Source organism: Drosophila simulans, chromosome 2L (assembly GCF_016746395.2).
Source record: "Drosophila simulans strain w501 chromosome 2L, Prin_Dsim_3.1, whole genome shotgun sequence".
In the NCBI taxonomy this organism is placed as follows: Eukaryota; Metazoa; Arthropoda; class Insecta; order Diptera; family Drosophilidae; genus Drosophila; species Drosophila simulans.
In genome coordinates this window covers 12,549,367-12,559,595 of record NC_052520.2, presented here as the reverse complement: position 1 = coordinate 12,559,595, position 10,229 = coordinate 12,549,367, and the positions used below count along the sequence as shown (strand labels likewise).

The window sequence follows — 10,229 nt, the reverse complement described above, 5'->3', positions numbered from 1 at the left end:
CTTTCCTTAACATTTCGCAGCAACGTGTTCTGTGTAAATCGCTGTGAATTTATTGTAGAATAACTGTGTTTTGTTAAAAAACTATAACTTAACCTACAATGGCGCCCAAGGCAGCAGCGGTAAACATCAAACCAACGGCCAAGGCCTTCAAGGACAAGTCCAAGCCCACCGATGTGCGTTTGTCCAACATCCAGGCGGCCAAAGGTGAGAAAAAGCGAGGATATTAGCACAATTAAGCACATTTGTGTATCAAAGTGTTGGCGTATGTGCTATTTATTGAGCTAAGAACCAAGTTGATTGAATTCCGAGCAGTGCTGCATCAGGATTTCCGGTCAAATGGCCTATTGAAAAAGCAGTTGGATGCCGGCTGTCTGGAAACTTCCTGGGCGGAAGAAGAAGAAGAGCGCGCATTACTCATGTGATGAATTGAAACAACCTAAAAATTGAGGTTTTTCAAAACCCTATTATTAACACCAATTTGGCTGCTACCAGGATATTATAGTTTATCTTTTAAGACAAGTCACATTGTAGATGTTTTTTAATTAACACACAAGACACCATCTGTCTTTTTGTATGTGTGTATGTAAATTAGTCATGCTGCTGCGTAAAACTAACCACATGAACTCCACTTGAGTTAACGGAATATTATAATACATAATATAACTTATTGAAATAATTCTGTTTTCCAGCCGTTTCCGATGCCATCCGCACCAGCTTAGGCCCCCGCGGCATGGACAAGATGATCCAGGCCGGCAACGGCGAGGTGTCCATCACCAACGATGGCGCCACCATCCTGAAGCAGATGAACGTGCTGCACCCGGCCGCCAAGATGCTGGTGGAGCTGTCGCGTGCCCAGGATGTGGCTGCTGGTGACGGCACCACCTCCGTGGTTGTCATTGCCGGCGCTCTGCTTGAGGCCTGCGAGAAGTTGCTACAGAAGGGTCTGCATCCCACGGCCATCTCGGACTCGTTCCAGCGCTGCTCGAACAAGGCTGTCGAGATCCTGAAACAGATGTCCACGCCCATCGAGCTGGACGACCGCGAGACGCTGATCAAGAGCGCTTCCACCTCGCTGAACTCCAAGGTGGTGTCTCAGCAGAGCAGTCTGCTGGCTCCGATTGCCGTGGATGCTGTGCTTAAGGTCACGGATCCCGGCAAGGAGACCTCTGTGGATCTCAAGAACATCAAGGTCATCTCCAGTCTGGGTGGCACTGTTGAGGACACCGAGCTGGTCGATGGATTGGTCTTCACCTGCCGCTCTGCCGGATCAAACGCTCCCAAGCGCATCGAGAAGGCCAAGATCGGTCTTATCCAGTTCTGCATTTCGGCCCCCAAGACCGATGTGAGTTCAACGCAATGATCCTATTAATTCATTGTCTTTAATAATTCATGCTGAAATTGCAGATGGATCACAATGTGATTGTGTCGGACTACGCTGCCATGGATCGTGTGCTCAAGGAGGAGCGTTCATACATCCTGAACATTGTCAAGCAGATCAAGAAGTCCGGATGCAATGTTCTTCTTGTTCAGAAGTCTATCCTGCGGTAGGTTTAGCTCTCTTGTTCTTTGTCCACTTTGTGCTGATGGTTCTCCACTTATCTAGCGATGCCGTCTCTGATCTGGCTCAGCACTTCCTGGACAAGATCAAGTGCTTGGTCGTTAAGGATGTGGAGCGCGAGGATATTGAGTTCGTGTGCAAGACCCTGCACTGCCGACCGATCGCTTCGCTGGATCACTTCACAGCCGAGAACCTGTCCAGTGCCGATCTGGTCGAGGAGGTGGCTAGTGGCACCAACAAGTTTGTGAAGATCACCGGCATCCAGAACATGGGACGCACTATCTCGATCATCTGCCGCGGATCCAACAAGCTGGTGCTCGAGGAGGCTGCTCGCTCCCTGCACGATGCCCTCTGTGTCGTCCGTTGCCTGGTGAAGCTGCGCGCCCAGATTGTCGGCGGTGGTGCGCCGGAGATTGAGATGGCCCTGCAACTGGCCGCATTGGCACAAACAGTTGAGGGTGTGGATGCGTATTGCTTCCGTGCATTTGCCGATGCTTTGGAGGTGATTCCCTCGACTCTGGCTGAGAACGCCGGCTTGAATCCCATTGCTACGGTCACCGAGCTGCGCAACCGCCACGCTCAGGGTGAGAAGAACGCCGGTATTAATGTGCGCAAGGGCGCCATCACAGACATTTTCGCGGAGAACGTGGTGCAGCCGCTGCTGGTCAGTATTTCGTCGATCACCCTGGCCACGGAGACGATTCGATCGATCTTGAAGATCGACGATATTGTAAGTTCAATACAAATGAATGAAATGATTTCAATTTAAATGAATGTTATAATTTATTCACAGGTCAACACCTTCAGTTAAGCAGTGTGATCCGCCTTTTTCGGTCGTCTGTCTCTGATCAAGATCAATCTTCACGCAAATTCATCTAAAGTCTCACATCTTATGCCCATTATGCGGTTGCGCATTAAATTTTGAATAAAATTCACATATACACTACGCCTCACCAGCTTAACATGTATTTAAAAAAGAAAACTAAATGATTAAATACTTCGCTAACACAACCTACATAAAAACTTGATTTTAATTACCGAGATGTGCTCGATTCTGAGATTTAAAATGTTTATAAAATTGGTTAATTGCTAATTCGAGTTAGGAAAATGTTATTTAGGAAGTTTATACTTATTATCTAAAGATTTATTAGATTAGATTAGTGCACAATTCCTTAAGATTAAAAGCAAAAAGTATTATTTTGTGGTAACTATTATTATTTTTTGAAATAGTAAGATCGGCATATTTCCTTAGAAAGAATAGCCTGATTTCTAGGATTTTATTACAGCCTGAAAGTTTATCAACTAACTGAAACCTTATCTAGTGAGCGAGCCCATTTTTCTTGTTTTTAGCCACCGCCTTGGGTTTCAAAGGGATGGCTAAACCCCAACCATTTTGGGGTTCCTTTTTGTCCTGGGCGTGTAAATAAAAATCACTTGATGCGATTTTTATGATGTGCGTTAAATGATTAAACCACTTGAACTGGTTTCAAATTGTCAAAAAGGGCAGACTTAGGGGTTGGGTTGCGAAAGGGTCTTTATCCTTTTGTTTTCTTAGCCCCATTTTGGTAGTTGATGCGGGTGGGGTTTTCGCTTGGGTGTCATTAGACGGGGACTATCTATCGTGTCCGGAAACTTTCGGCGCGTGTAAGTTAATTAAATGTGTAAACATGTCAAAGGGATCGAGTTCAGTGGCCCACTATCATCCACCACCCATCTAGGTGATGGCCAAGATGGTGTTGATTTCGGATCACGCCCCTGATTGGCTTTGATTTTTCTTTTTTAGCCCGTCCAATAAAAGCTATTCCGCTAATTGGCTGCTGAAAAGTTTTAGGGGTTGAATTTCCATCAGTTTTCCGGGTGACGCATGCAAATTTTCCATTTTAAAGTTTATTTGCGCAGCAGCCATTGATTTGGGTTTCCATTTTGACTTGCAGGGGGTGGAAAAGTCAGAACCCGCACTTTAGACTTTACTTTTAAGGTGAAGCATATTCTACACATATTTTTATAATATGGGATAATTTTCTTTAAACTTAATTTTTTAATGCAAATAAATAGTAAATAGTAAATGCATTTTTTCTAGAGTTGAAATACCTTATCTCAATCTTAAAAATTGTCCCAATCTTAGCGTGAACTTTATCCACCTAAGAAAATGAAGGGTATCAACTGATTCGAGCCGCTCCCCTCTTACTTATTTATTTTATTTTCGCTACTTTTATATTTTTTAGCTATTTGCTCGACTGTCTTGGGGCATTGTCGTTTCACGTCCTCGTTCCCATTTCTTTCTTGAGCAAATATTGAATTTGCGCTTTTTTCCCGAGCTATTTGCTCGCAGAGAGCCAGTGGCCCACACTTTTGAAACTTTTTATTTCGGGCGCTTTTCCTTTGTTTCGCCTGTTTGCTTAATTTTTGTATGCGATTTTCTTCATCTGTTTTTTGCTCATTTCATATTTTCATTGTAATTCAATTGTGTTTTCCCCGCGTTTGTTGCTGTTGTTGTTTTTTGCCCAAATGTTTGCACAAGTCTTATGTTCTCCAGTCGGGCGAAAAGGGCGCAAAGGGGTGTGTATGTCCTGTGTGTCCTTGTTACATTTCTTTGCGCCAGACGAATTGAAATTCAAAGCAACGAATTGTCAGCCAGTCACGCAGAAATTTAACATATGCTCGCCATATAATTTGCGAGCACTTTTCAACCGAAATTACCAGTGTCTGTCATATCTTAGATGTCGAGTATCTGACAGATACAAAGGAAACAAAGGATGCTAAAAAAGTATGCAATGAATCAAGTAAATAAAGAAATAGGTTGTTAGGTTTAGTTGCATATTTAGCGGTCTAAAAGTTACATGTATATTAACTTCTTATAACTTTCATATTTTGTATCTTAAAATACCTGTTCTTATAAAATGTATCTCGTTTTACTTACTCCATGAAATGAAAAATCCATTTATATTTAAAAAAGATAGTTATTCTTATAATCTTATACTTCAAGTATTTGTTTAATGGTCCAAACATTTAACAGCTCAGTTTAGCGAAATACTTCCATCTAGTTCATGCCACTCAAGGAGGCAAGAATAGAAATGCCGGAGCAAAAGCATAAAGGAAACTTAATTTTCGTTAGTCCTGCCAAGTGGCGAGTGATTAATGATGGCAGCACAACGACAATATTATGAAAACGCATTCGAAAATTTCATTAAATTGTTATAAATGAATCGGGCGAAACGGGAATGAAACATATTCCGGCGAGAAAATTCAATTTGCAAATGCAGCAAATATTTGAACGTCCGTTGAAAGGAAAGGAAATCAAATCGATCAAATGAAAGCCGAATGAAATCTCGACCGGACGATCTGCAACCACCGGGGTAGTCCCCCCGAAATAATAGCCCACGGGGCTTATCAACCCACTTGGACCAGCCCAGGCTTAGGGCACTTTGAATATGACCAATGCAATTGAAGTTTTCCCCCCATTGAAAACCGAAATTGCTGAAAGCCATTTTGCGTCCGATGCCATTCTTCTTTACATTTTGGCCATGTGGAATGGACGCACGTCGTCTGCACTGGACTGATAACATTCAAAGAGACCCAAGCCCTCGAGCTTCCCAAAATTCGAGTGCCCGCCAATTAAGTGTGAGTGCTAGAATCGATGGGCTTTTCCTTTTGGCCTCCGTTTGATGTGTGCTCGAGTGTGTGTGTGTGGTGTGTGTGTGGGCGAATGGCCTGCAAATTAAATGGGGTAAGCATTCTGGTCGAGATTTCACTTCTGGCCAGATTAAAAATTTATTCGCAACTCTGGCCAGCTGCAGGCAAGTAAATGATGAAGTTTTAAATAAATATGTGTTGCCTCAAAGTGAAATACATATATTAAAATCCAAGTAGCCTCTAAAAATCCGTATGTTAAAGGATATGCATCTATTTAGATTGATTTTTAGTCAGGTATCATAGGTATAAAAGTCTTTATTTATTCAGGATATTTTAAAGCTTTCTTAGATGCATAGAAAGTATTACTTAATAATATTTATCCCGCTTAAAAAATCTTAAGAACGTGTGCTAAGCACATGTGTCCTTTCCACTCCTTTTCCCAATCATTTACCTAATTTATTGGCACACTTCCATTAAGATATCTCCATCGAGGACTTGACTCGCTTAAGCGATTTCCAAAGGATACAACTGGGACAACATAAAATACTTCCACTGCCCACATAGGAGTCCCAGAAAACAGCAAACAACAGGAGCTATGCCCATACTACAAGACCAAAATCAACCACCGAGGCGAGGAGCATATGACATAACCATGTGTGAATTGATGGCATGAACCCTTTGCCAACTTCCCCAACTCTATCATTTTTTTAGAGATTCGTGCCCTAAACGAATCAGAGCCCGGCAAACTTTTGGCAGTAGGGGAAAAATCCGGGCCGAGGGATCGGAGTTGGGGGTTGGTAAAAAAAAGGATTTACACGCTTGCCTCGATATACAAATAAGGGTTCTGTCTGCGCTGCCATATTGACTGTCGCCGGGCCCAAAAAGATGAAGTGATTTCTTATCCAACAAATCCACACTCGACAACCAAAGCAACAAAAAAAAAAAATAAAAAAGAAAAGGGGTTGCTGGTGTGGGTCCTTCGCATCCTTTTGCCGTTGTTGGCCCGCGTTTGCCAGGAAGTTTATTAAAAAATGGTCATGTTTGCCTTTGTCGCGTGGCTGGCAAACGCTTTTGGGGCGGGCCAAGGAAATCAGTTAACTAAATACCTCTTTCAATATTTATTTAGGCCCGGCCTAATGAGATTCGAGTGCGTTTTTATATGGCACACGCTGGAGTAACCCTAAAGATCTGGCTAATTGAATAATAAGCTGGGGCTTTTTAAAAACATACAGCTGGTAAATATGTGTGTGTAAATATTAAATTAAATTCCTCTCCAAACACTGTAAATAAACTAGAATTTTAAAAAATAAATTATAAATGGAATCAAACTAAAGTGAAGATTTTAAGATATAAATATAAGATGCATACTTCATCATAGCTCCCACCCAATAATAAAATACAGTATATTTTTTTTTTATAAATTATTTTATCGGAATAATTTTATTGAAATTTTTGGATGTTACGATCTAAGTGTGTTCAAGATCAATTTACAATTGGACATCGTACAACAACATCGGTATACATATACATACACATCTAGGTCAATACACAGTACAGTAAATACAACTAGAGGACTGATTTGTGGCATAGTGGATATGGGGCACAACAGATACACACGTATGGCATTTGGGGAATAGTTAGAACTAGGAACTTCTATATGCATACAGATACAGATACGAATAGGTAGTATAGTGTAGTGGAGCTACATATATGTACTCATAAATTCGTAATGGATTTTCTGATACGACTGGCTATCACCTAGTTTACTAAATACATCCATGGCATTGTTTGCATTTGATATGGAGAGTGTGGCAAGTGGAATGTTGTGGAAGAATTTGGAGCATAAGCTGACTATGTACAAGATTGGATGGATGGATTTCCACGCTGAACCCGCTTCTTCTATTCCCCCGAACTGATGGAACTGCCGCAGAAGGAACCCGAACCGCCCTCCATTTGCATGTGGGACATGTTCAGAGCCTGCGGTGGATACCCAAAGGCATGACTGCTCAGCGGAGTGCCCGTGGGACTGTCCAGATCCAGCGAGGGATTGATGCGCTTCTCCTTCTGCCGGCGATTGCAGAACCACACGCGGATCACCTCCTTGTCCATGTTCAAGCGCTCGGACAGCTGGCTGATCTCCTCCGACGTGGGCTTGCAGTTCATCAGGAAGGCCTTCTCCAGCGTGGTGCGCACCGTGGTCTCGATGGAGGTGCGCTTCTTGCGCCTGCGGCCCAGGATGCTTTCCGGTGTGCTGTTCAGCGTGCTGGTCATCGTGTTGATGTTGAACACTCCACCGCCCGACTTGGCCACCGTGCTGTCCGCATCCTCCAGCCATTTCTGGAGCAGCGGCTTCAGCTTACACATGTTCTTGAAGCTCAGATTGAGGGCTTCGAAGCGGGAAATGGTGGTCTGCGAGAAGTCATTGCCATACAGTTTGCCCATGGCCAGACCCACATCGCCCTGGGTGAAGCCCAGCTTGATTCGCCGTTGTTTGAAGGTCTTGGCGAACTGCTCCAACTCCTCCAGATCGGTGGTCTCTTCCGGCGACTGCTCCAGCTTGGCCATGGCAGATGCCACAGTTAGTCCACTCGTCGGCTTCGGAGTGCTCTGCTGCAGTTGCGGCTGCTGCTGCATGCTGGGCGTATTTGGAGTCATCACGGCACTACTCAGACCCAGAGAATTGGCAGTCATCGAGTTTGGTGGAGTTCGCTGCTGGGATTTGCTGTGCCGGGGCACCGGACTCAGGGATGGACTTCTCAGTGGTGATTTGGCCAAGGGGGTGGAGTAACTGGGTAGAGGATCCTCCCTTTGCTGCTGCTTCATCTGCTGCAGGGCCTGAAACTGCGCCAAGGCTTGCAGTGAGTTCTGCAGCAGGAACTGCGTGGCCAGGTTGGGATTGGGAAACGCCTCCGGCGCCAATTGGCGAACCATTTCGATGTAGCTGTGCAACTGCAGTTGCAGTGCCTGATGCATTTCCTCCGGCGCGAATCCCACGGGCTGTGGTGGATTGGCCACCTTTTCCTCCTCCTGCTCCTCAGCCAATCTCTTCGGTGGCGGTGCCAGATCCAGGACCTCATTTTCCAGCTCAGAGTCTAGTTCCCTGGCCTGGCGCTTGCTGCTCAGATTCTGTGGCATCTCGCAGTTCTCGCCCAGCTCCAGTTCCTCCTCCTCGAAGCTCTTTCCGCAGTCTGTAAGTAGGGAAAAAGGATATTTTTTTATAGTAGATGATTGTGGGTAGTTTGCTTTTCAATTTTCCAACTCAATGAAGTTCAAGTAGCCGGACTGGTCAACGCACGCGTAGCATAATTTGATTTTAACCAAAGGACTCTGCAAGTTTTTCAATATTTCTGCAGCTATTTTAAAGGGTATTTCTAGGGGTTTTATGAATTTAAAAGGAGGTTTGAAAAGAAAGGAAAAATAAACTGTCTAGCCTGGGTATGCAACTAAAATTTATTTTTAATTTAACTGAGAGATTTTAAAAAAATAAGGCTTCCTTTTTAAGGCTTAACTATTAATTTACAAAGTGTATTCATTCATCGTCTTTCTGTAAACGTTTTCTCCTCAGCCTTTTTAAGTCAAATTTTATTCAATCTTCCAATCGAATGCCCATCCTTTCCCAGCTATCCTGTCCAATGTCTGCGTCCTGCGGTTAGCTACGATAGACGTTCAAGCGGAAGGGTTCTCCTTTGTGGCCTCCACTCCCCCATTAACCTTCGACAAACCCCAACATCCTTGTTGAAAACCCAACCATGCATAATAATTGAAAAATAGCCATACATCAGAGGCCACGGCGAAGTCAAACAGGATGCTTGCTCCTTTGTCTCCGATAAATGCGCAGTAGAGCAGCGAAAGGAGCTCCGATTTCATAATTTTGTGAAAGAAAATTATTGATTTTGATGGGAAATATAATAATGAGTATTAAACTTCCGACTGGAGTAATATGATCAAAGATCTTTTGATCGATTCAAATGAAATAAAAGCTTTTCCTTCATATTTATAGCCCAAAAAACCTTTGCGATTTCAATCCTCCATCAAAAATCAACTTTCGAACATTTGTCTGAACTGTAAAAATTGTTAAACCGATTTCGAAATAAATAGAATTGATAGTTTTAAGCGGATTCAACCCCATGTTAAACTCGATTCAGCGGATTAGGAAATATTTAAAAAAAAAACACATATATCTAATGCGGGCGTTTGAACTTTGCAAAATAAATTGCATGTGGGCAGCTGTTTTTATGACTCCCTTTATGTAGAACGGCTAAAGTTGAATACGCCGTAATAAAATTAGCCATTGAAAATGTATTGGAACCAGTCAGAAATGAAAATCATCTAAGGGTTAGGCGTAGTCAAAAATTGTCACCCTTTTCGGAATGATTTTTCAACCCTCCGCTGGCGGCGCAGTTGCAAATTTAAAATTCGTTACAATTTCGAGTTGCACGAGTTGCGGATTAGAACCGAATGCAACTTGCCATTGGGTGGAGATCGGGACCAGCTAGAAAAAAGTGTTCCAAGTTGCATTGTTTGGATTTAAAAAAAAAAATGAAAGAAAGGAGTAAAGTCAAGAAGCCTCGGGAGCAAGTTCAAACCAAGGCAAAGAAACACTGTTGTGATCCTTTGTAAGTGGAATGCGCCTGCAGCGAGCGATCCACGAGCATCGAAACTCGATTTTTTTGGAAACCCAATACCAGGTGATGCCGCTTTGTCTGTCCCCGGAGCAGATGTGTTATCCTGCTGATGAGGTCTGCATGGTGAATGCAAGTTCGTCGTCCAGCCACAATGGCAATGTGTGAATGTTTCCACTGACAAATGAAGTGTTGCCTCTATTCGAAAACTCCAAATTCTGGGTACTCCTTTTGCATGCAGTTTTTAGGGGTTGATTTTCTCTATATCACATAAAAGGGAATGTAAAGTGCGTTTCGATTTATCGGAAAGATACAACGAAAAATTTGGAAAGTGCTCTGAAAGATGGGTGATTGAAGGCCAGAGTTTGGCAATCCAATTATCCTTGCATATCTCAAGCTGTTTATCTACATAAGAG

General features: G+C 43.2%; 2 protein-coding genes across 4 annotated transcripts in view; one reads left to right on the top strand and one right to left on the bottom strand.

Annotated features, from left to right (window-relative positions):
- The first annotated feature begins 64 nt into the window (after window positions 1–64).
- On the top strand, window positions 65–2,573 carry LOC6732115 (T-complex protein 1 subunit delta). Its single transcript, XM_016178348.3, has 5 exons — window positions 65–204; window positions 690–1,342; window positions 1,405–1,544; window positions 1,604–2,288; window positions 2,352–2,573. Exons 1-5 carry the CDS (start codon window positions 99–101, stop codon window positions 2,367–2,369), a joined length of 1,602 nt encoding a protein of 533 aa, XP_016024785.1. The 5' UTR covers window positions 65–98; the 3' UTR covers window positions 2,370–2,573.
- Window positions 2,574–6,640: 4,067 nt separating this feature from the next.
- Window positions 6,641–10,229, bottom strand: part of LOC6732113 (POU domain protein 2) — a 29,854-nt gene continuing 26,265 nt past the window's right edge. For all 3 annotated transcript variants that reach the window (XM_016180043.3, XM_039295331.2, XM_016180042.3), the window contains one exon: window positions 6,641–8,379. In XM_016180043.3, coding sequence (XP_016024784.1) covers window positions 7,091–8,379 — 1,289 coding nt within the window. In that variant the 3' untranslated portion in view covers window positions 6,641–7,090. The remainder of the gene's footprint in view (window positions 8,380–10,229) is intronic.